Genomic DNA, 25761 nt, shown 5'->3' on the forward strand with positions numbered 1-25761 from the left:
ATTTTGCACTTTCTTAAGCGATACATATAATCTGAGACCTAAGAAACTGGACAGCTCTTGAGCTGCTCATGGTACAGTCCGTTAAGAGTTCGGCTAGAACTTGGTCCTTTCAATAGACTTTAGAGTCTTTTCAAATCCAGTTATTAAACAACCCGAGTTTGGGCTTAATTATGAACATGCATGATGTAGCCATTGGAATTTGTTAGTTCTAGACAGACAAAAATTATTCGGACTCCAAACATGAGACGGGAGATGTTGATCAAAAGGAATCCGATGACTCCTAATTAGAAGAACCTGGACTCGTTTGATGGTATTGAAATTGATGGTTTCCCACAATCGTGTAATCATGGATTATATTGGGAGGCAGAGGAATTTGAGTTGTCGTCCATGAGAACAAGATCCAAAACTCATTCCTTCCTAATTGACTGACTATCTATAGATAGAATTAAAGATCGAAGTAGCAAATTAGTCGGAAGAGTTTATTCCCTTCTTTTATGTCTATTTACTACACGCGGGTGACAGTCAGAGCGGATTGAATCGGATCGAAATCCTTGCGGAAAGAGCGAGGCCGCCGAAACTGCTGGGGTCATAGTCAATTCCAAAAGGCTTCACGTGGCTTGCCAACAATTGCCGATACATCCGAATCAAGTGTACTAACAAAGCCAAAAATGACTCGTTTTAAAGTTTCCTTTGGTTCCCCTGCTTGTAAAGAAATATGCAAACCAGACCGCGCCGGCTTCAAGATAAATTTAAGGGATAGAAATATGCAAGTGTCAGTAACTCAATATTCCAGATACAGACTGCACTTGCTCAAGTAGTTACTTCCTCCGACCTTAAAATGACTAAATGAGCAAAACTATTAACATCTCTTATTCGATTAAGGAAAATGGAATGTAATCGGTAAGGACTAACGATGAAGCACCCCCGATATACACCAAAATAACCTTCCCTATCTTTGCAAAAATATCTAAATAACTCAACAGTAATGGGTGCTGTATATTCTATTTTCGCCATAATAGATATAAACTACCCTCACAGGAACACTGGCGCCATCACAAGTGTAATGGTTGCGAGCATTTTTATGAGGACGTGAAGAGAAGGTCCAGCTGTATCTTTGAATGGGTCTCCTACACTGCACAGAAAATAAAACAAGCCCACTCTTAAAACATTTGTTCGCGCATTCAAGATTAGAAAAATCAAGCCATGCTTGGCAAAACTAAGTTTTATATCACTACGCTGCACAAATTTTAATGAAATTTAATTAGATGTAACTATATTCCTCAACCCTCATCATATTATTTGAAAGTGCGGCTTCAAAGACGATCTCCAGGTATCAAAGCAACTGGTACTGAACAACTTCACGTACAACAAGATAACGGTGGCCAACTGGTATAGGATCGCTGCATCAGTATATCCTAATATATGGTGTTCTATCTTTTTTCTCTCTCTCTCTAGACCCCAGGTAAGACTCCAACGTAGGCATAAGAACAAATGCATAAGGTACTAAATAAAAGAAGACATAAACTACCGATGTCTCTTCACCTAGTGGGGTTCAGAATCTGATCTTTTAACAATTTTAGTTCTGAGTTACGACCTACACATACTAGAACTAGTATCGGACAACAATAAGACTTTTTTTTAAAAGAATGATAAGACTTACGTGTCTCCAGTAACTGCTGCTTTATGAGAATCACTCCCTTTACCACCTAGAGCCCCCGTCTCTATATATTTCTTTGCATTATCCCATGCACCACCTGCCGTGTTCAGGAAAAGAGCCATGAGAATGCCTGAAACTGTTGCAAACATCAGCAAGGCAGCAACAACTTTAGCCCCAAGTAAAGGATGTCCAGTGTAGTATCCCAAAATTCGGAATAGGATTCCTGCAAGCAACAGAACTGAACTTAACAAACCCTTCATAACAACACCACAGTTGTAACTAAGAAACAAAGAAAGATATAGATGAAACAGAGAACGGAGATAAAACAAGTTATTGCCAAAGAAATAGGAAGGGGAAAAATGGCATGAAGATAATCTAGATCGGAACAGATGAATCTATCATCACATCAGTTAACAGCAAAAAAGGCATCAAGAATACATGTAAGAATTGGACCAAAAAGTAAGCTAACCAAAGATGTTTTAACCCACCAACCACTATAGGCGAAACAATGGCCAAAGCACCAGGTTTTATCATCTCCCTCAACGATGCAAAAGCTACAATGGCAACACAGCGACCATAATCTGGCTTCTCCTTGAAGTCCTGCGGTAAAAACGTTAACACAGAGAAAAGGTGGCCGAGCATCTTCTCACTCCATAATTGAAATTTGGCGGAGAAAACTTATAGAAATGTACTCACCATAATACCTGGCCTTTCAATAAATTGTCTTCTCACTTCATTAACAACCTCCTGAGCAGTTCGGCCAACAGCAGAGCAGGCCCATGCACTGAACAAGAATATAAGCATTGAGCCCAACAATCCACCAACAAAAACTTCCGGAATGGCAATATCAACCTTAAAGTCAGAAACAACAGAAGTATGACAATGGGCATAAAAGAATTAGAAAGGTTACCAAATAAATAAAGCAGAAGAGCAGTTGGACCTACCTGTTTAAAACTTCCATGTGAGAATGCAGCTACCTCATCCATATAAGCACTGAACAGAAGGAAAGATGCAAGAGCTGCAGACCCAATGGCAAATCCTTTCGTAGTAGCTTTCGTAGTATTACCCACAGCATCAAGAACGTCAGTGATCTCTCGAACACTTTCTGGCTGACGAAGACAAATTACTACGCTTATTAACCCGGAGATGAACAATGCACAAATCACCTATAAGCAAATTGACCAAAAATTTCAAAAACTAACAATCCAAAGGTCACCTGCTGACTCATCTCGACAATTCCACCAGCATTATCTGCTATTGGACCAAACATATCCATAGTAAGAACATAGGCAGCAGTGCTAAGCATTCCCATTGTTGCAACAGCTGTGCCAAATAATCCACCAGTTGGGTTTCCACTTTCATCCACTAGTCCTGAAGTTTGACCCAACCAGTATGCTGAAATAATAGATATGCTGATCACAAGAACGGGAAGAGCTGTTGATTCCAGGCCTAAACTAACTCCAGCAATAATATTAGTTCCATGACCTGTAGAGCTAGCAAGAGCTAACGTGCGTACAGGCTCATGCTTGTAGTCAGTGTAGTACTTCGTGATCCAGACAAAAACATAAGCTGTAGTGATACCAACCAACCCGCAGAGGGCAAAGTTGAACCATGCTGAAGGTGCTTCTTCCGTATGAAGCATCCAGCGAGTAGACTGTAAAATAATCCAAAAGCAAAATCATTGATAGACCCAGATAGGCCATAAGAAAATAGTCCAGGCTTTAACTTTTAGAGGCTAAACTAGTTATGCAGAAATTCATAATGTCCTAAAATGAGAAGGAAAGAACTCGTGAAACAGTATAATTACCGCACCAAATGCCAGAACAGCAAAAAATATTGCAACAGTGTAACCTTTCTGAAGAACTGCCATCGGATCCTCCATAGGCGACTTCACACTAGCGTCACGTGTGCCCCTAATTGAGAGTATTCCTATCGATGATACCACCAGATCGAAAGAATGAACTACAAGAGGAAACAATATGAAGCCTGATGGATCTGCATGACCAACAGATGTAGAGTGAGTCAACTAAAAGATTCCTCCATAAGGAAAAGCACTAAAAAATTTCAGGTGTGTACACGTCACATAATTTATTAGTTATTACAAGCAGATATTAAAAACGTAAATTAATTTAAATGATGGCCTAATATATGGTGACCATCAGCCAATAGGCTTCATGTTATATTTCTAAAAGCCAGTGCCATTAAGGTTTCCATGACAATGCAAACACTGCCCCTGAACAAGAAAGGGGATTCCAAACCACATAAAAAGAAAAAAAAAAATGCAAACTGCTCTGAAAGTAGCAGGGACCAGTAGTCACCTTCGATTTTGCATTGTTGAGCCATTGTTCCACCAAGAATCATAGCACTAATTATTTCAGCCGCTATACTCTCGAAAAGATCAGCACCTCTTGCAGCACAATCACCCACGTTGTCTCCGACCTTCAATGTGACAACGAATTAGATCAACTAAAAATGTGGGTCAACAATATCCAAATCATAGTTCATATTAGTTATGGTTTGTGCCATGAAAAGTCATTGCCTTCTGGTTTCCTGCAGTGAGCAGAAACTTTGAGATGTTGAAAACATCGTAGGAGTCCTGAGAAGTTCTTGACAAGTCTAGAAGAAAATATAATGTCAATTATATGTAGGCATCGCTAAAATTCCTTCAAATGTTGTTACACCTTATCGCTTCGTGCATAGCTCATGTCTAGGGTTGCAAATATGCGAGCCAAAACCACAGCATTCTTGTCTGAGCTCAATTTTAATAATTTGTTATGCAAGTTCATATCTTTCTTTAACAATTTTGCTTGATAATGATTGCTCCCGCCATAATAATTAAAGTATGAACTCAAGGAAGTAATCAAGCTTGTCAGTCAATTTTCAATCTACAATAATAGATGCTGAGAATAAAGACGAAAATAGAAGACTGCATCCAATGTTAATTATGTGTAGGCATTGCTAAAATTTCTTCAAATTCTGTTACACCTTATCTCTTCAGGCACAGCTCATGCCTAGGGTTGCAAATATGTGAACCAAAACCACAGCATACTTGTCTGAGCTCAATTTTAATAATTTGTTACGCAAGCTCATATCATTCTTTAACAATTTTGCTTAATGTCAGCTTGGTAATGATTGCTCCCACCATAATCATTAAAGTCTGAACTCACTGAAGTAATCAAGCTTGTCAGTCAATTTTCAATCTACGATAATGGATACTGAGAATAAAGACGAAAATAGAAGACTGCATCCAAACAAATAATTGTAGCCATTATGATCCCAGAAATGAAAAATAAGGAAAAACCAACTTCTTTGAGTTCAAGATAACTCGATCAAATCGAAAACCATGGTTAATTTTCTTTTGTAAGATTAGTTACTATGTCATTCAACCCAATAACTTGTTGGGCTGGGGCATTTCACATCATTTATATATATTCTAACACTCACCTTCACGTGTGGGTTGGACAATCCGACAACCCAACACGTGCACAACAAACGAGGTCCGACACTGGAGATACTCTCACAAAGGCCCACACTTGGGGAAGCAACAAACACACACAAAGAACCACACTTGGGGAAACAACAAATGGGGTTTAAATTACGGAAGCTAAGGTTTGAACCCAAGACCTACCACTTAGATACCATGTTAAGATTAGTTACTTTGTCATTCAATCCAATGAGTTAACTTGTTAGGTTGGGACATTTCACACCATTTATATATATTCTAACATTCTCCGACTCAACCACTTTATTTTTCTTCATAAACTTTATCTCACATGCTTTCTTTTTAAAGATCAATCAAATATACGAATTTGTTATGCCCTTTGAGCCATCAGTCAAAAAATGGACTATTAAAACTCTTGTTTTTTTTCTTTTTCAAACAGCACACTATCACTGGAAACACTTGGATTTCTTTGGAGCATATAGGCAAAATGGAAGGGGGAAAAAAAAGATGAAACACGCTCACCAACACTATCATAAATATCTGACAAAAATCTTAATTCAGATCAACAAAATAGGGAAAAGGCAGACAGGAAGAATGTCATAGGAACAAAGAAATATAAGAGGCGATATAATGAACACTACAGGATAAAGCACAAATGTGGTGATGATACCCACGGAAAAATTTCCCCTTTCAGACAGAAAAAAATGTAACTTGAAAAGTGAGGCCAGTAAAGAGTGCCCATCAGCAGAAACAGGAAAAAGAATAGGGAGCCCTAATTGACTCTCTCTTTATATCTACAGACACTTCTGAACCAAGCGGTCATGTCTATATGGTCAAGCAAGCCGACAATTTTGAAGCTCAATGCCAAGCTTCTAAACGAAAAATCCCATATCTTATGTTTTTGGCCTGTCTGCCAAAAATGAACAGGATATAGTAGCACAAGAAAAACAAATAAAAAAGAAAACCAAAGTTAAGCCATTAATGAACAAGATATAGTAGCACAGCACATTTAGAAAACTTAACTAGTTTAAATAAACTTTCACAAATGCCTAGAATGAAAAATCAAACAACAATACTAATCAGAATGCAAACAACAAACTGCATTTACTAAAACAATAAAATAAGAGTCCACTGTATGAGAAGTAGAATACCAAATCCGCAATCACAGCAGGATTACGAGGATCGTCTTCAGGTATTCCCTGCTCTACTTTTCCAACAAGGTCTGCACCAACATCAGCGGCTTTTGTGTATATGCCACCACCCAACTGGGCAAACAAGGCCACGAAGGAAGCTCCAAAGCCATAACCCACTAGAAGAAGGGGCACTGGAAGAGAACATGAGGTCAACCAAGGATCAGAAATAACCACGCCATAGAAGTAAATGCATTGGCCAGTTCATTTATGCCACGAAAAAGTAACTGGAGGAAGGGACTGTTACATACAATCAGTAACCTTCATAGAACCTGGTGAATCAACACTCAGCCAAACATAAAATGTGGCATAAAGGATGGCTATACCAATTACAGCCATACCAACAACCACTATAGCAGAGAAGCCACCAGCACGAACAGCAATCTGCATATCATATTTTCTGTTAGTGTAAATATCTACATCTTTTTTAAAAAATAAAAACAAAACAAATTATCAAAGAGACAACCTGCAACGCCTCTCTTGCTGACCGTCTTGCTGCACTGGAAACTCTTACATTTGCACGAACTGAGACCCACATTCCAACATAACCAGCAATGCCTGAACACAGAGCCCCCAAAAGGAAAGCAGCAACAGTGATGCAAGCAGAAGTTGTCCTGCATCAGAAAGTTCAGTATAGAGTTTTTTGTACACAGGACCGTAAAAATAAATAGAAGTAAGAGAAAAATCAAGACATCGGCATATGTGATCTAGAAATACAATATTACCTCCCAAGTCCAGAAGATTCTTGTTGAGGAGTTGTACTGCGAAACAGATATATGCTAAGGATTAGCAATGCCAACAGCAATGCCATCTTAGATATGGTGCCATACTGAGTCCTGAAGTATCCTTCAGCTCCATCACGAATTGCATCTGATATCTAGAAAGTAAAGGGCAAGCTCAAATCAAACATGAAAGGAATCTCAAGCATTATAAAGATAAGTTTCTTACCCTTGTCCATTTTCTTTTGAAAAGATAAAAGACAAGATAACTACTAAACTATTTCTATTTAATTGAAAATGCTCCTGCGTAAGCTAAGATACATATTTTCTTGGCAGTCAAAATAAATCCAGCAACGGCTGCCACTATAGGCAATCCAATTACTGTGCCCACAGCTAGTTCACATAACAAAAGGACTTGAATGATCCCTTGACATGATTTAAGAAATGCTAGCTTACTTAGATTCACAAAAGCATTTAACCCCAAGTCACCTGCTAATACCCATGTGCATGATGACAACCATGTATAGAAAATTTGTAATTTGTAATTTGAAATGCCAACGCGCCAGGAAAATATCCCAACAAGGATCACAAGTCTACTAGCAAGCAGAAAGCTAACGATGAAAATTTTCAGATAAGAATAGAGAGACAAGCAATGGGATGGGTAGGGAAAGAGGAGCTTTCATGGCTTCAAAATACACAGCGAGCACTTAACCACATAAACTATCTGCAACAGCCGAATCTATTTTTATTCAAAAACTTGAAAGAGTTGAACCCCTAGCATGAATGATAGCTTAGACCAGGTATATGTTCTTCGTCTTTTCTACTTTAGCACCTTCAGCCCTTTTTTCTTATGCTTGCAGGTGGGTGCTGGACAACCACAGCCGTGAGACAAGACACAGTTTTTTATGTCTAATCTACACACCATTCTAGATGTAGGTTTGTCTGATTGTGATGTCAGTGGGAGGATTAAACATCTTATCTTGAATGGGAGGGACAAACCAACTGCAGAATTTAGAAGCTGGTTCTTCAGTAGACTGTTTTTCATGATTTCAACCTCAACTGAAGCCTCACTTTTCTTGATCATTATCTACGATTTTAAGAATAATAACCAAGGTATTTTACTTAAATTCTTCTGTTTCAGCTTTTCTTGGTGCTCTCCTGTAGACTTCCTGCGCTTAGTGGCAATTCATTTTGGCACTTTTCCAATGACTACTGCTTAGAGGGGGGAATGAAACTGTAGAAAAACATTATAGTAACTGTTCCCCATGAAAAATGCTATTGTTGCTAGAGTCATTACTCATTAGGATAACTTATCTAGTATGTTCCATGTAAGCAAGCAAGGGAGCGCAAGAAACTCCATTACTTCCTGCCCTAATGTCTTCCTCGGTTATGAAATCTGCAAACCCTTTAAGGTTGTATTCATGTATCTTTAGAAATTGCCAACATTAACTGTTTCTCAGTGCCTAAAATGTTATTTTGGAGACAATATGAAATATTACACTGCTGTTTGATAAATATTTCAAAGTATTCTTGTATAGATGTTAGCTAGTTAAAGGGTGCAAGAAAGTGAATTCTAAAGAATTGCACAGATTGTTATATACACTTTGTTTAAGGGAAATAATAGAGTTTTTGAAGCTACTTAAAGACCAACAGTTTTTTTTTTGCGACATGATAAATGAAAGACCAGTGGACACAAGTGCAAGGAGACTCCATATCTAAAGTAAATACTCAGAAGATATGAAAATACTATGCTAAATTAGTTAAATGGATAGTATTTATACTAAATCCAAAAACTGTCCATTCTCCCCTCATAAGAGGAGATATATCCGTTCTGTCCATAATTCAATTCTTACCTTACATCAGAAAGAAGTAAACCATGAGACATATTGGAAACCATCTACAGATTCATATGGATTTGCTTCCAAGATTAACCGATTAAGAAACTGAATACTACATCAATGGTATAACACAATGAAGATATCAGCTCAAGTTCCAAAGTAATAGCTTGCTGATTAGTGTATTACGTGTACATATACCATAAAAATCAATACCTAATTTATACACATATATAAATATACATATATAACTGTTAATATAAAACAGAATAAATATTATGAGCTAGAGAAGTGAAAAATACCTCAACCATCTCAGGGGGGCCCTCATCCTTTGCAAGTACCCACTTGAAAAGATACATTGAAAAGAAAAGGCTGATTATGCAAATTGTTAAGACAAACACAATGATAGGCGAAGTCCTGGCTCCAACATAAATGATTGCTCCAAAGCCCAATAGCAATAATAAAAGAAGAGCACGGCCGTTTATTCGCATGAGAACTCGAAAGGGCTGCACAAAAAATAACAAATTTTGTTCATGAAAAGAGTGAGGCAACATCATTATGCGCAAGTAAGACTATGGCAAAGAAAAAAAATTTAGCTAAGATACAAACATAAACAGATGAAGCTTGCCACTCCACAGCTGTCGAACAAAAAAAGTTTCCCATTCAATAGAATCCGCACCGTCATTTCAATATGGACTTTCAATATCATTTATTCACATAGAACCATTCCCTAATCACCCTTTCAAAGTTCTCATTTGAATATTTGCTTCTACCACCAAGATGTCACACCAACAGCCACTTGCTGAGTTCACGCGAAGCCGTAGTTGTGTAAGGCGAGGCCTCATCTTCAGTAGATTCCTTTCTGAGGCAAGCAACTCTTGCAAAGGCCCCACCGAGGTCTCGCACTCCCTGTTGCCATCAATCACCATGTCCAATTGAGGAATTTTGACGCTTCATATGCCCATGCCATCCTACCAATTTAAATTGGGGAATAGGTCAAGGGTGTTGGGCCCCCAATGACTGCAATAGTTTAATTTAGCCAGAAGATCTTGAGCCAAGATCTGGCTATCGTAACTTCGTAAGGTGAACTTCAGAGGAAATCAGCTACCAGATTATTTCGATCCGTCGTTCACTCCTTTCCCAAGTCAGATGTACGATTTGAAAATTATTATCTTTTTTTTTTTTGAATGGCTAAAAGTTATTAAAGCACCAAGAGGATGCAACCCAGAGAATTACAAAGGGGCTGGGACAAGTGCCTCGAGCAGATTGAGACAGTGAGAGGAACACCAAAATTTAATACAACTAAACCAATCAATTATCCCAAACTTTGACAATATCTTACTGTACCAAGTGAAATACACTGCCTACCTAGGATGGATACCCCTCATCCAACCGGCCAGATTTATTTCTTTCGAATCTTTCCTGGATTATGTTCTAATTGATTTAATCCCCAAGGTTCCACCAAGTGCAACAATGTCATTATGTAAGTTATTTTCCAGGAAACTTACAGAACCTCTAGATGTCCAACAGTACTTGAAACATACCAAAGACATCCAACATCAACTTTTTCATTTCAATATCTAGGGACGCATCAAGGAAAATTTCGAGTTAGTAAATATTCAATGAAAACTTGATTGCATTATATTTTCTTTTAATGATAATTAGGTTATACTATAAAGAAAGGGACCAAGGAGGTGCCACCCAAGTAAAGGCATTAAGGATTGTCAAAAATCTAGAATAGTAACCATTAACTCATCATCTGCACTAGATATGTCAGTTCAATCAAAAACTAAGAATGTCCGACCACCTCCTTTTGAGAATTCAGTCATGGGTGTTTTTCCCCCTCAAAAAGTTCTTCTGTTGCATTCGCTCCATTTTAGCCAGCAGTTAACAATGAAAATCGCACTATATTAAGTATACATGCTAGATAAGCTCTCGGTAGATCTACCAAAGACCTAAGACTAGACTAAACTGTGAAGATCCTTCAACAAGAGACCAATACCCAAATGCATATTAAATTATTAATGATAACAGAAACCATAACTCTCAATATTTATCAATTGTGCTCAACTAAAATACTAAATACGTTATTTTATTTGGCATTAACCTAACAAAACAAAGAGGGAACAAAAAATTTTTAATACTTGATTCTAAAAAAAAAGAAAAACACAAACAAACAAACAAACTTGAGTCTGAAAATTAAGCTAGTGATCCAACATGTAAATCGCCAAAATGAAATTCAAATAAAATCTCTTCCTGGTAAATGAATAGGTTTAAGTTATTATCAGAATACATAAAATTGAGTAACACTCATAAAGTCATAAGTCATAATCAAACCCCAAATTCGTGATTAATAGAATTTAAGAGAAACAATGACCAAAGAGATTAAAATATACACTAGGATAGTATTTTAATTCAATACTGTTCTGTTTAAAGCATTTAAATTGCTACAGCAAGAGTAACTACAATGATGATAAAAGAAGTAAATTGCTAAATGAAAGCAAAATAGGTACATTCCACAGCGATGTACTCATTTTCCACACCAGTATTTTATGCAACAAATAAGCTTAACCAGACAAGGAACATTAGCTCCATACCAATGGTGTATAAGGCTTACTACGCAGATTCCGGAAAGTCCTTGGCCTTTCTTGGTACGGCCCCAAATTGCCACTCTCCATATCATCACCCATCAACATGGCGTTGGAGGAGTTCACCCTACGGGCAACAGGAAAAGGGTTGTACTCACTTCCTTGGGGCAAGTCGCCCCCTGAACCTGGTCGCTCAATTTTGAACTCCTGATTAATGCAGTGTTAGACAATATTTTCACTTCATTAGGGTTACTGAATAATACTCCACAGTCTTGTAATTTCAACAACTGTTTTCGTTTTCCCTCTCAATAAATCAAAAGTTGCGAAAATGTTTCCCGTTGGTAGTTCTTCAATACAATGAACAATTGCTCCTGAAATAACCAATTTAATAAGTAAATTAAGAAGTCCACGCAATGCATTGTTGTCATAAGCCGTCTTAAAGTAACAATCAAGGAAAACTTAAAAAGCACCAAGAAAATAGACAGTGAAATCAAAACTCGCTACCGATCAACCAAGCAGAAAAAACAAAACGGAGAAAGAGACTCGCCAAATTAATCTCAAACTATACACACATACAGTAAAAACCCTAAGATCTAAGCCAAAAAAACTATCGATTTAACGCGCAACCCAATAAACTAAGACCAGAGCGCCCATCAATCCCAAAAATTCAGAAGATCCGAAAAAAATTAATTCCAGAAAATTAAAATTCAAGAACACAAACGCAATGCCACACCTCGATCTCACTGCGAGAGACAGAGATCGACAAATTTCCCGATATCGGAACCATTACCTGCAACGAAAGCTAAGCTTGACTGCTTGAATTTTTGAATGACGCAGACGGTAGTTTCGTTTGGAGCACGACTTAAAAAATTCTGAAAGTCAATTTTCAATATTGAAGGAGTGGGATTGATTTCACGATGCGGTTACGCACATTCTGTTTGCCTCATCTCCACCAATGGCAGCGTGCCATGTAATGATATTGTGTTAATGGAGAATTATCTCATTATTAAGGATAAATAATAATTTAGGATTGGATAAAAGACACATACTTCCATTCTTTTCTACTTATTTTAGGATCCATAATTCAATAATCTTTAACGGATCAGGCTCAATTATCTATATACCCCGTTCCTTTATGCATCTTAAGAACCACGAATAGCTCAAATAACACTCATATCTACGAAATCTCTTAGAGGTCTGGAGTTCGAGTTTCCCCCATCTCTCTACCCCTTATTCAACATAAGGTTGATGCATCTTGAAAATCAGTGACCATGAGACTCGAATATAAATTTCGGCTGACAAGTTTATCGTTGCTGCAAGAGTAGTGTTACTGCTAAGACTCGTGCTTCATGGTTGGGATTCAAATTTTCTCAAATTTATCCGACAAGGTCCTGCTTCGGCAATTGTCTAGGTCCTTCAAAGCAATTCATTTCCGAACACAAGCTAAGCTATGGTTTTGTCCTTGAAGATATAGCAAACCTACTCAGTAGTGTTGATTGCTATATCTTATCTATAACACATGAAAAAGTAATCCACATATCCAACGATATAATCGGGTTAGTTTTATATCAAATAACTAAGTGATAATATAATAATTTAAATAGAATATAAGTTTGATTGCTATTTTATACATAATAACTGAACACTCAAGGCACTAGTTGGAGTGTAAAATTATGTGTATCGTCTTGATGATCAAAGTTCGAATCTCCTCTCCCTTTTTCAAATAAATACATTCATACATATATATACATAAAGAAATTCTCACCTACAGTTGTCCGCAACTTAATAACCTGCGCACTCCACTTTTTAAGTATTTTCAAAAGTGAAATGACAAATTTCACCCCAAAATCGAGAAGAGAATATCATAGCAAAAGTATAAAAATGCTACAATAGAGATAGATAATCCACTTTTCAACAAATTACATAAGCCTTTACAATATGCCAAGAGTCCTTACAATGAACATACGTCCTATATAATAAGTTATACAAAACATCAATCAACATTGCAAACATTCTGGAACAGAAAAAAAACTGTCCTATAGAGAAGAAGAAGTAACAGACAAACTATGAAACCAGGTGCCCGGCATTAAACCCAAGAGAAGTTTTGTCCTCTCGACGAAATGCCTTGAAAGGAAAAATCACCTCATACAGAAACTTGGCGTAAGAATACGAGTCGCTTGACTTGTGAAGCTGCTTAACGGAGGAGGAGCTTGTTTAAGGTAAACAAAAAAAAAGGACAATTATTGAAGGCTTGAATAAATATTTCTCACGCAATGAGCACGATTCTTCGCATACAGAACTAGCAAAAACATGAATATGCCAAGTGTTCCTTCTTTGACACATACGGGGAAATAAAATTGGTGATGAGGGCAGAGGAACCTGGAATATCGGCTGGAACAATTATCTGATTCTTACCAGATGCTATTCTCTTACCAGCTACGTTAGCATACAATAGGCCAGAGATGGCTGGCACAAAGATATCACTTTGAGAACAGATGTAGAAGTCAATAACCTTTTCAAATTCTGAATCTTCTGATTCAAGGAACTTGCTTTTCTTATCTGCAGGCATTATGTTTTCCTGCAAATGGTTTTGAAACCAAAAGGAATGTTAGAATGACAGCCTTGTCAATATTCAAAAGAGAAATATATGTCATAAAGTATTCTAATGCCTTGCCTTTGTATAAGTCTTGGGGAAGATATCCTTCAAGATGTTAAGGCTTCTGTCCCATCTCGGTTGAGTGAGATAAATAGTGGTATCCTTGTCAAATCCAGTCTTTCTCAAGAATACGGCAATCTCATGAGGACTGTAACAACTCTTCTGCCCATTAGCATCACTTTCATGGCAAGCTGCCTTCTCCAGGATTTCAACTCTCAAGTCTACTGCAATGAACCTGCCATCAGACTTACGACTCAAAGCTCTCAACCGATCTACCATTGAGTCAACCACCTCATTTACTTCTGGTTGCAGCTCTAAAGTTCCAAACATGGCCAAACATGCAACTGAATCACTGTTGCTTTTTGGCTCATTTTTCTTCATGTTCACTGAAGGGAAATAAGTAGCCAGCTTTACGTTGCCCTTTCTTCTAAAGATTGGTTCAATTTCTTCTGCAATCTGATCTTCTGTAACTCGATTGGGGACCTTAACGACAGCAAGATTTCGGACGGATACATCATTAGGCAGATCTTTAGCTACTTTGGCCACCCCATCAAGGTTTTTCATAAATTTATCAACATCATATATATCATCAAAAATCCTGGGAAAAATTAAAAACAGTCAGTAGTCACAAAAGGCCTATCAGTGAGCCATGTTCGGAAAAACTTCCGATTTGTATATCTGAGCTAGATTTTACCAAGTATAAATGCTTGGTCACTTGTATTTTAAAACTGATAAAAGCATAGTATTGCATACAAAAGAATTATATTATCAACTATGTCAAAATCAACCAATCATCTATTTAGCATGAAAATAGAATAGTGGTGGAATATACTTTTGTTCTAATCTCTGACATGTTCCTTTAAAAACTGATGAAGACACAATCAACAAAATTCATTCTTCAGAAAAGAGAGAAACAGACGCATGATTTGCAGCAAAATCTTACATTGGTCTGGCATACCAGGCATCAATTTATTCACAGAGAAAGGACCAAATTAAGATATAAAACTTATAAAGATAAAATGCTAGGACATAGAAAGAGTAAGCACACATGAGATGAGATTAATCTATCGACACTACGGGGAATCAAGGATTATCCAAGTGGTGGGCTAACCGCCCAGGACCAAGTGGTCCTAGGTTCAATTCCCATAGATGGATGGGGGTGAGGGATTATTGCCGTTTGTGGGCTTTATGTACAAAACATAAATAAATAAAATAAAATCTATCAGCACTGGGAGAACATGAAAGACCAATTGGTCACAACCTAGATAGCATGTTAACAGAACAAGACAAGTGGTCACTAAAACTCTCCCCAACCCCTCCCAAGTGGACTAACAACTGATCATGGGGAAAACAACTCAAGTAGAGGGGAGTAAAATAAGAACATACACGAAACATATATACTTTATCAAAGGTATGTTTCAAAAGAATGTTGGGTGAACTAACCATGGAAATGATTCCAACTTTAAGGTATTATAAAATTTTTTCATCAAAACATCGTTAGAGTGACATGAACACTTACATCTCATCTCCTGGTTTGCTTCCTCTGATGGTTGGGAGCACAAGAGTAGCTCGAAGATATTTAGCCGTGACCACTGCATCAGCAACCTAAGAAGTGCAAAACAATGTAGCATGCCAGCTTAGAGGGGGATTAAAAAAAAACAAGAGGATACAGGGAGCAGAATCTTTAGAGTGAAAAAAAAAAAAAAGGAAAAAGCTTGCAGGAATTTGACTTACAAGGAACATGACCTAGGAATAATAGAACGTATTAAGCAATCAAGAAAGAAACAAAACAAAACAATTTAAACCACAATAGCATCCAAGAATCACAGAGTAACTAAGAAGAAAATGTTGAGCCCTTATCCTAAAAGATATCAGAACTGCAGCAGGCATCTAGGTGTATAGAAAGAATCTTGAAACCAAAGTCGAGCTTTTACTCGATATAAACAACACTTTTATTGCACTCTTTTAATTGAGCTTTTGTTCTCTACATACTCTTCTTCTTTGGGTTGCGCTCACTAAGTGCCCTTGGTAAAATTCTCTTTTGCGTTCAAAAAAGACAAAAAGCTTTGATTGGGGATTAGGTTGATTTTGTGTTTGGAACAAGACAACCAAATCATATGAAAAGGGCTTTTGGTTTTAAATTTAAATCAACTATTGATCAAAGATGGTAGCAAGACCCAAAGTATTGATCAAGGACATTAGCATTCAATAATATGAGAACTAGTTGGTTATAGATTTCAGAAACAAAAAACAAAAAAAAATCAAAGTCAATATAGCGCATTTGAAAACTCAGGAAATAAAAATGTTTTAAGTTTAACAAAAGACATGAAATGCCATGAGCCAAATCCCCAAAGGATTCTCTTGTTTGACTTTCTTTGGCGATCCATATTAAGAGAAATAAAAAAAATCTCAAACTGTGCCCATACAAGGTGGCTTCACATAAACTTCCTTTTGCTTACAGTCTCTATCGCTAACACTAAACTAATATGGTTGGTGACAATGATGGTAGAACTTGCAAAGTATATCAGAAGATACTTCCAACCATTCTAAGAGATGGTCGAGCATAATAAGGCAGGAGCCAGGAGACAAGTAATAGCATAAACAAAAACTGATATTAGAAAGGAACCTGCGAGACATGGTATTCAGGACCATTTGTCAATGAGAAAGTGACAAATCCCTCACCCTCAGTCTCCTGCGACTTATCTGTTAACAAACTAGCAATCAGAAGAAGTGGAAAAGAAGTAAAATGTAGTATAATATATATACCAAATCCGTGGCGAATTTCCAAGTAATTATATCAACTTACCAGTAATGGATTCATCCCAACATGGTTTCAAAGCTTGGCGATCCTCCATCCAGGGCCCATTACTCTTCTTAGCAAGAGTCACAAAGCTTTGCTCCATGGCCTTGGCATTTTCAACATCCCCAGCTCCTCCTGGAAACTTTTCCTGTACAAAAACAGTAAAAAGTCATTAGGTAATCCAGAGCCCATTTTAAAGGAAAACAAGATTGCTTCCATAAAGTTTAAAGACCTAAATTTATGGGAAATCTCCAGAAGCTCTACTAGTAGCAGAAAGAAGGTATTTTCTCCACAAAATTTCATTTTCTTGCAATCAACTGAAGGAACAATAGCTTCCATTAAATAACCTTTCAATTAAATCAGTACTAATTACAACTAAAGTAAAGCAAAACAAAACACCCATATAAACAAACGAACATGATTATCCACATAGATTTAAGAATCGCAGAAATAGCAATATATCCAAAAAAAACCAGATCAAAATCAAACATGAACATGAAATTGAAGGGAAGAGTATAAAGAACTTCCAAGATCCGATCCACACCAGACAACAACAAATTAAGTAAAGACATGAACTTTGAGAAAACAAAAATGAAGTGAAAAATGTACTTGGGCAGCAGAATCAAAGTGTTCTCTCTTGATCATTTGGCCAAGCATGATAAACATTGTCAGTGTCAAGACACCTGCAACCACTTGCCTCAAATCCACACCCATTCTCTCCTCTTAGACTCAGATGGGTTTTGCTGTGAAATGGAGAGAGTGTAAGTTCACACACAGAAATCCCTTCACAATCTCTCTCCCCGGGGCTTGTGATTGTGTGGTTTTAATTACGTTATTTATTTATTTTTATTTTTCTTACTTACACCACCGACAGCTTCCGCTTGTCTCGCCTGGACAAATGACAATGACAGTCCTCCTGTCAATTTTTATTTATATTTTTCTTATTTTTGTTTTGTTATTCCATGTACAATAATTTCATTTTACGTAAATTTCACTTTTTTTTTAAATATCATTGAGAAATATCAAACATTTGACACATTTATGTTTAACCCAATCAATTGTCAATCTAGTCAACTCTCATTGATACGTAAATGTCACTTATAATCAATAAATGAGATAAAAATTGGCACTAAATTGTAAGCCTTCTTAATTTTATGGATTTTGAGTTAAATTAGGTGAGACATGGAAAAACATAGCAAGGTAAAGTGATACAATCAAGGCCTTCCTAATTATTAATTTAATAATTTTATTTTTGTTGTCTTGTTTGTATTTATGCATATTATTTTACATGACATGCCAATTGTTTTGAAAAAGAACAATGCATTTGCATTATTAAGACACACGTAAGACCATTTTTAAAGAATATTTGAGGCATATGTAATCACTTATCATGAATCAACTTCTAGTCTAATAGTAGGAGGAAGGTTTATGTCTCAAAACGTTCTGGGTTTGATTTCTACTTGAACTCATGAAATTATCATTTGTTTACCTAACACGAGTAATTTGTTCCCACTGAAGCGTAGACTATTTATTTATATGATACAAACCGAAAGGTAATGTTGATGAGTGACTTTGAATGAGAATTTTATTTTAATTAAAAATAAATCTTTTAAAAAAATTGATAGCATTTATCAATATTCAAGTCATTAACAATAGAATCACATTAGTTATCTTCTTAATAATTATTTAATTTAATGAAAAGCAACTAAATTCTTACAATTTATTTGTGATTCTATTGTAAGATAACATGTTTAAATTTTTGTTTAAATATCGGTTGTGCAATAATTAATTAATTTTTACCGTTACAACTTCTACCAAGGTTTATTAAAAAGGTATCAATTGAGTTTTATTGAATTAATTGCCCAAAACAAAGAAGAATTAATTGATTAGTGTTAGGGATTGAAGATAATCTACAATTGATTGAGTAGTATAAGAGTAAAGTGGAGGGAAGGTGCAACTACCCATCTAGCTTACCATATTATTTTTTTTCAATAATTTTTTTTATATAAAAAAACCTAATGTGGTCAAAGCCACTAAATGTGACAAGAAGCTAAATATTCACAAGCCTATAAAACAATATTATATTTATATATATTGAATTTTATTTAGATTGAACCAAGGGGGCAGCAGAAATGGCACAATCTGATGTGGACATGCCAATATCAGTCAACCACTATTTAAATTAAAAATCTGAGTTAAACATTCATTGTCTTTGTATTTTATTTAAAAAATTACTGACAATTTGGTTTTTTTTTTTTTTTTTTCGAATTTTTGATCGAATATCACTAACACTGCAATATGGGTTGAAGAATCCTTTCCTTAGTTGGGCTGTTTTATGGGTTAAAGAGGCCTTTCCTTGGTTGGGCTGTTTAATTGTGGGCTACAGTTCGATGAAGTTCTATCAGGCTTTCATTGTTCAGCTTTGGGCCCATGTGTTTCATTAACCGTTGGCTACTGATTCATGTGAAGACCCAGAGCGGGATTGTGAATATTGAAGCTATTGCCGCGGTGAATTAAAGAGTCTACAGCACTAAAACTCAATGTCTCTTCTTCTCACAGGAATTTCTTCGAACATCTGCTGTGCAGAAGTTTATGTTGTGTGTCTTAGCAATTTTTGCGGTTGTTTGCGTTGCAGGAGAGGAGAAACGAGTATGTCAAGATGGGTAAGAAGCATTATTCCGATGCTACCGAATGTTACACCAGAGCAATTAGTCAGAAAGTTCTCTCTGAAGCTGGAAACTCGGTACTTTATGCGAACAGAGACCATGTGAATTTGCTGCTGGGGAATTACAGGTCAGGCATGCTCTCACCGATGTCGATGAGGCTATTAAGCTTTGCCCACTAACGTCAAGGTCTTGATGTATTTTCAATCTTAGTTTCTTGTTTGCTTCTTCAATATTATAAAGTGTTGTTATTTTGTGGATTATTTAGGCACTGTATCTAGCCACTAAAGCAGCTTTGGCCATGAATTTGTTGGCGGAGGCGAAATCATATTGCGAGAAGGGGCTTGAGCATGACCCAAATAATGAAGAGCTGGGGAAGCTATTAAGGCAAATTGATTCGAGAAAGCTTTAACAGGAACAACGTGAGAATGAAGTTAACAGGGACATTGTCGAGGCTAAGGTCTGATAATTGGGACCTGTTCAAATATTTTAATTTACCATGACCCAGAATATTGATGTTGGAACTTCACTGAACCTTCTTTCTGCAATGGGTAAGGGGCTTGAAAATGGGGATGACAAATTTTCGAGAACTTTCTAGAATTAAGGAAGCCAGTAGTGGACAAAGATAAAATTCTTCACTGCTCAGTTCTTCTTCTGTACTCAGAGGTCATGTCCAGTTACTTGTTCTAGGACCTCTGTGAGACTGACATGTTTTCAGCTCATCTTGTTAGACATATACTCTTAGACCTATTTTTATTGTAATGTCTTAAACGACAGCGTGTAACATTTCATTACATGATGTCGTTTCTCTTGAGCTTTCTTCTTTTATCTGATGTAACAGACTAACAGGTAACAGTTGTTTAGCTTCTTTGTTTTTCAAATCTAGGTCTAACGGCTCTCTCTTTCTCTCTGTGTGTCTAACGGCTCTCTGTTGTACTGCTCCGCTATATGAGCTCTTTCTTCTTCTTTGTTTTGTAAGCAATCTTTCTGTGAAATACATGAAAACTCTTTTCTCTAAGTTCTCAATTGCTTCCAAGGTCTATTACACATCTTGACATGATATCCTCTTCTTTTATACCGTGTTTGAACTATTCCTTGCGGCTAAATTATATATTTACATTACTTTCATATTTTAAGAAGTGCTATTAACACGTACGCATACGCATGTTTGTGAACTCTGTGATGTCCTTTCTTTTCAAATTAGCTCTGTGATTTCCTTAACTTCCAAACATGTTTGTGGAAGGCAGTTCACTATTGCCATGTGATAAAGGAAACAATGACACCCGTGAAGCTATTGAACAGTACCATGGGGTAAGCATTTGTATCTAATTTGTTATAATTTTCATTTTATTGCTTCATGGTTCCGCCGCCTTTTATTGTAAGTACATGCTATATTGGAAGTTCTTGCCGTTTCTTCAGTAAGCAGGCTTATAATTTGTTGGAAGATCTTTACAAATTCCCTTTGGTGCATTATTAACATGGGATGGAAAAGTTGTGTTTGTTTGATGATTATTTTTCCATCTGGAACAACAGAATATTCAACAACAAAGAATCATCCATTGACAGTTTCATAGATAATTGGTTTGATTGTCTTAAGTTTTGGAGTTTGTCCTTCTCTGGGAATATTTTCGACCATTTGAATCTTGCTCCCCTGTAATTTCTGCTGGGTTGCACTCCCTTGGTGCTTGAATAAAATTCTTTTCCAATCAAAAAAAAAAAGAAGAAGAAGAAAGTTTATGGTTCTGAAACGGAATCAGTAAATCATAATATTGCAACCCTTTCGCTACTAATTTAGTTTCTTCCGATTGGGTCTCAAGTTAAATTGGACGGCTGGTAGAAAGTTAATTAGTAGTTGCGGAGTATGTTGACCAGTGCTTATATGTTTTGTTTGTTTCCTAAGACGGCCATGTGTTACATACTACTAATCTACTATAAATGTAACATTGCTCAAGTGTGGCCAAATGGCATCTCATCTGTTTATATATTTATATAGGTGGATAAGATGCTGTGAGAATATCTTAGTTTGATCGATTTTGTTAATTACCCTACTCATTTTTAGACTTAACTAAGGAAGTCTGGTTGCATTTTAATATATATATACACACACATACACACACTTTGGCTTACACACTTGTAAATCTTGCCAAGATTTGTAACCCATCAATACTCTTATGGGTTTCTCATTTTGCAATTTTCCATCACATTCATGCACAAAATTTGTTGGTCTCATCCTGTGTTTTATGTCATGCAAGGTTGGATAAATCAATGCAGTCAATGGAACTGATACAGACCGACTCGCCCTGCTCAAATTCAAGGCCAAGATTACTGATGACCCTTTAGGAGTCCTGAGTTCTTGGAATGACACCACCCACTTCTGCCAGTGGCACGGCGTTGCATGTGGAGGACGCAACCGGAGAGTCACTGCGTTGAGCCTACGCTCGGCGAAGTTATCAGGTACCTTATCACCATACATTGGCAACTTGAGCTTTCTTGGAATATTAGACCATGAGAACAATAGTTTGACAAATGAAATCCCTCCCCAAGTAGGGTATTTGCATAGGTTGAGCAAACTCTATCTCTTGAACAATTCATTTAGTGGTGGCATTCTATCCAACATTTCCGCGTGCTCTAATCTCCTAGAGCTCGATGTTGGAAACAATCAACTCATGGAGAAAATTCCGCCAGAGTTGAGTTTGTTGTCCAAGCTCCAGTTATTAAACCTATACGGAAACAAGTTTGTAGGAACTATTCCTCCTCCTCTTGGGAACTTATCTTCTCTTCTTGTGTTTGATATATCTTACAATAACTTAGTTGGAACTGTACCGGGTTCTCTGGCCTCACTAAAGAATCTACAACTTCTGTATTTAGATTTTAACAATTTGACGGGCATAGTCCCGTCCTCGATCTTCAATATATCTTCTCTGGAAGTAGTCACTATGAACTACAATGAATTCGAGAGAACTCTTCCATCAGACCTAGGCATTTCTCTTCCCAAACTCAAGTACATTGGCATTATAAACAACAATTTTGTTGGCTCCATTCCACCTTCAATATCAAATGCTACATTTCTCGAGTTGATTCAAGTCCAAAAGAACAGATTATCCGGAGCAGTTCCATCCTTGTCGAAGCTTCAAAGGCTTCGAATAATAAGTGTTTCCCAAAATTTGCTTGGAAGTGGTGCAGCCAATGACCTAAGCTTTCTTGTATCGTTGATTAACGCCACCAATATGCTAGTCGAGATAGAATCTGAGGAAAATAATTTTGGAGGAGTGTTGCTGGAAGGCATTGGCAATCTCTCAACCAGTCTTCAATCGCTTAGTCTTGGATTTAATAGAATCGGTGGAACAATCCCATCTGGGATTCAAAATCTTGTCAATTTGGAGGTATTGTGTAATGCCCTGCTCTGCGTCATATGAGGCGAGGTGTGGGGGTTACTATTCTGGATGAAATACCACATCGGCCAGGGACGAGTCTTGGGTGCAGAATATAACACGCTGCAGACCTTAAACTATTGTCCAATCTTTTCTGGTATGGGCCGGAAGGGATTGGGAACTGCCAGGTTGGGCTTGGTATGGGCCAAGTTCGATGGTTGGTGGGGAGATTGGGCTTTAGTGGGTCGGGCTGTTACATATTGACCTTGCCAGGCAATCGAATTTCCGGCAACATACCTCCAAACATTGGAATGCTTCAAAAGCTGTCGAAGTTGTACTTACAGGAGAATGAATTCAGTGGTTCTATTCCAACCTCACTTGGAAACCTGACATTGTTAACGAAGCTAAGGTTGGGAAGCAATCAACTTCAGGGGGCGATTCCTCCGACGCTGGGCAACTGCCAGAACTTGCTTGAGGAGCTGAATATGTCGAATAATCATCTCAGCGGAAACATATCCCCACAAATTTTCTCCATTTCGTCATTATTTCTTCTTGACTTGTCGAATAACGATTTTGAAGGCCCTCTTCCTATTGAAGTAGGAGGTTTGATTAATGTTGGCTTGTTGGATGTTTCAAAAAATAAGTTGAATGGTGATGTTCCAATCAGTCTTGGTCAGTGCATGATACTGGAAGTCCTCAATATGGATTGGAACTTCTTCCAAGGTCACATTCCTTCATCTTTAAGTTCTTTGAGAGGTCTTGGAACAATAGATCTTTCACACAACAACTTTTCAGGGGAAATACCAGCATTTTTTGCAACCTTTCTGTCTTTGAAGGCTCTAAATCTTTCGCACAATGATTTCGAAGGTGCATTGCCAACAGGAGGAGTTTTCAAGAATGCAAGTGCCATTTCTGTCAGTGGAAATAGTAAGCTTTGTGGGGGCATACCTGAATTCCGGCTACCAATGTGCAGCTTCAACAACTCCAAGAAGAGAAGACAAACCAAGAAGTTGGTCATCTCCATGGTATCTGCACTCTTCGGACTTGCTTTGATGTTGTTTCTTCTGGTTATTTTTTGTTTAAGGAAGGGAGGGAAAAAATCGAGTTCCAACTCCTCAACAAAGCTGACCTTGACCTTGTCATACCAAAGCATTTTTAGAGCAACTGAAGGGTTCTCTTCAGCAAACTTGATTGGCATCGGTAGTTTTGGGTCTGTATACAGGGGAATTTTTTATGAAGGCAGAACAATTGTTGCTGTGAAGGTGCTTAATCTTTTGCGTCATGGTGCATCCAAGAGTTTTGTAGCCGAATGCAAGGCTTTGAGGAACATTAGACATCGGGATCTGGTTAAGGTTATAACAGCATGTTCGACAATTGATTATCAATTAAAGGAATTCAAGTCACTGGTTTACGAACTCATGACTAATGGGAACCTAGAGGGTTGGCTGCATCCCGTGACAATATCAGGCAACGCGCCAAGGAATCTGAATCTTCTTCAAAGGGTAAACATTGCCATTGATGTTGCTTGTGCATTAGAGTATCTTCATCATCACTGTGAAACACCAATCGATCACTGTGACCTCAAGCCAAGCAACGTGCTTTTGGACGATGAAATGACAGCACATGTCGGTGATTTTGGGTTAGCCAAATTTCTCACTCAAGCTAACCCTAATTTGTCTACTCAATTTAGCTCTATTGGCATAAGAGGAACTATTGGTTATGCTTGTCCAGGTAAATTTTTTTCTCAATCTCTTCATATATAAATGTAGAAGACATATACTCTAATATTGCATCTAACAAGAATTGGAAATGTGGGACTTGCAGAGTATGGCTTGGGAAGTAAGGTGTCTACTGATGGTGATGTCTTCAGCTTTGGCATTATATTGTTGGAAATGTTCACAGGAAAGAGACCGACAGACAAGATATTCGATGGTCAACAGAACATTCGCAACTTTGTTAAGGATGCTTTGCCTGCCAATGTGGCAGAAATCACAGATCCAATTCTTCAGAATCAAGAGAGCAAGAATACTGAGAATCAGAGCTACACAAGAAATGAAGATAACAGAACTCTAGAGTTCTTGATTTCAATATATGAGATTGGGATCGCTTGTTCTGCTGAATCAGCAAGAGAAAGAATTAGTATTAGTGATGCTGTAACTCAACTGAGTTCAATCAGAGACGAAATTGCTAACGCTCGAACACGTCGCCGGAGATTAACATAAAGCTCTACCATTCCACTGCAGGTACAGAACCATCCTTAGATTACAATGAAAGAAAACTTATGATGTGATTTAAGTTCTTTCAATTTGTTTTTCACAAACCCCTTTAGATTTAAATATTCTGATATTACTTAAAGTCATGTTTTCAAAAGTTGGTTTTGTATTTCCAGGATTGGAGATATTAGGTTAATTCTAGTGCAAGTTGGCATATTTTAAGCATTCAAAATCTAATTGCTCTTCAAAGTAAGTTTATTGTTATACTAATATATATATTTTTAAAATTTGATGTCATTGTCTTGTCTTTGAAAATTAATTTAATTTAATGATTTGGGCTGCTAATTTATTTTCCTCATAACAGGGTCGAAGTTTCTGATTACGCGTCTTGAAGAAGCCAACTGGGGATCTACTTCTCTTTGTTTTGAATAATCACTGCCTTCTTTTTATTTTATTTTGTTCTGTCATATGCATTTGATTTCTGGTTTTCTTCCATGTCGTCGTTGCTTAAATGAGTCACTGTATTTAGTTGTAGGTTCAGGTCCAGACCACTCGAGCTCAAAGTACAGTCTACTTGAGCTGTACACTTTGAACATTCAAGCATTGGTTTCCAGTGCTTGACCACTC

General features: G+C 37.2%; 3 protein-coding genes and 1 pseudogene across 4 annotated transcripts; 2 read left to right on the top strand and 2 right to left on the bottom strand.

The window, feature by feature from the left end:
• Nucleotides 1-847: 847 nt before the first annotated feature.
• Nucleotides 848-12375, bottom strand: LOC120010796 (pyrophosphate-energized membrane proton pump 3-like). Of its 2 annotated transcripts, none has more exons than XM_038861656.1 (15): nt 12222-12375; nt 11441-11802; nt 9146-9349; nt 7015-7166; nt 6756-6903; nt 6541-6673; nt 6251-6423; nt 3976-4096; nt 3465-3652; nt 2874-3311; nt 2602-2766; nt 2354-2509; nt 2146-2257; nt 1661-1880; nt 848-1132 (listed from the first exon to the last, which is right to left on the bottom strand). In XM_038861656.1, exons 2-15 carry the CDS (start codon nt 11537-11539, stop codon nt 1033-1035), a joined length of 2409 nt encoding a protein of 802 aa, XP_038717584.1. In that variant the 5' UTR covers nt 11540-11802; nt 12222-12375; the 3' UTR covers nt 848-1032. The 2 variants fall into 2 exon arrangements, with proteins under 2 accessions (XP_038717584.1, XP_038717585.1); XM_038861657.1 differs by lacking the exon at nt 12222-12375 and adding an exon at nt 12165-12189.
• Nucleotides 12376-13305: 930 nt separating this feature from the next.
• LOC120011435 (protein MANNAN SYNTHESIS-RELATED 2-like) lies at nt 13306-17695 on the bottom strand. Its single transcript, XM_038862544.1, has 6 exons — nt 17497-17695; nt 16894-17035; nt 16714-16790; nt 15607-15692; nt 14106-14685; nt 13306-14009 (listed from the first exon to the last, which is right to left on the bottom strand). Exons 1-6 carry the CDS (start codon nt 17599-17601, stop codon nt 13731-13733), a joined length of 1269 nt encoding a protein of 422 aa, XP_038718472.1. The 5' UTR covers nt 17602-17695; the 3' UTR covers nt 13306-13730.
• Nucleotides 17696-19206: 1511 nt separating this feature from the next.
• Nucleotides 19207-21065, top strand: LOC120010226 (annotated as a pseudogene).
• Nucleotides 21066-21486: 421 nt separating this feature from the next.
• LOC120010225 (probable LRR receptor-like serine/threonine-protein kinase At3g47570) lies at nt 21487-25588 on the top strand. The gene is made up of 5 exons (XM_038860952.1): nt 21487-22934; nt 23180-24652; nt 24746-25164; nt 25311-25383; nt 25499-25588. Exons 1-3 carry the CDS (start codon nt 22217-22219, stop codon nt 25141-25143), a joined length of 2589 nt encoding a protein of 862 aa, XP_038716880.1. The 5' UTR covers nt 21487-22216; the 3' UTR covers nt 25144-25164; nt 25311-25383; nt 25499-25588.
• The last annotated feature ends 173 nt before the right edge of the window (nt 25589-25761 follow it).

This window comes from Tripterygium wilfordii, chromosome 12, assembly GCF_013401445.1.
Source record: "Tripterygium wilfordii isolate XIE 37 chromosome 12, ASM1340144v1, whole genome shotgun sequence".
In the NCBI taxonomy this organism is placed as follows: domain Eukaryota; kingdom Viridiplantae; phylum Streptophyta; class Magnoliopsida; order Celastrales; family Celastraceae; genus Tripterygium; species Tripterygium wilfordii.

Excerpts from the sequence above, each read along its gene's own strand:
- LOC120010796 (XM_038861656.1), bottom strand. The coding sequence starts at position 11,539 with ATGTTGATGGGTGATGATATGGAGAGTGGCAATTTGGGGCCGTACCAA. Across the intron at positions 2,767-2,873 it reads TTGTCGAGATGAGTCAGCAG|CCAGAAAGTGTTCGAGAGAT; the intron begins GTGACCTTTGGA and ends TGTCTTCGTCAG. Across the intron at positions 1,881-2,145 it reads TGTTTCGCCTATAGTGGTTG|GAATCCTATTCCGAATTTTG; the intron begins GTGGGTTAAAAC and ends TGTTGCTTGCAG.
- LOC120011435 (XM_038862544.1), bottom strand. The coding sequence starts at position 17,601 with ATGGGTGTGGATTTGAGGCAAGTGGTTGCAGGTGTCTTGACACTGACA. Across the intron at positions 16,791-16,893 it reads TTGGGATGAATCCATTACTG|ATAAGTCGCAGGAGACTGAG; the intron begins GTAAGTTGATAT and ends GTTTGTTAACAG. Across the intron at positions 14,010-14,105 it reads TCCCCAAGACTTATACAAAG|GAAAACATAATGCCTGCAGA; the intron begins GCAAGGCATTAG and ends AACCATTTGCAG.
- LOC120010225 (XM_038860952.1), top strand. The coding sequence starts at position 22,217 with ATGGAGAAAATTCCGCCAGAGTTGAGTTTGTTGTCCAAGCTCCAGTTA. Across the intron at positions 22,935-23,179 it reads AAATCTTGTCAATTTGGAGG|TATTGACCTTGCCAGGCAAT; the intron begins TATTGTGTAATG and ends CGGGCTGTTACA. Across the intron at positions 24,653-24,745 it reads TATTGGTTATGCTTGTCCAG|AGTATGGCTTGGGAAGTAAG; the intron begins GTAAATTTTTTT and ends TGGGACTTGCAG.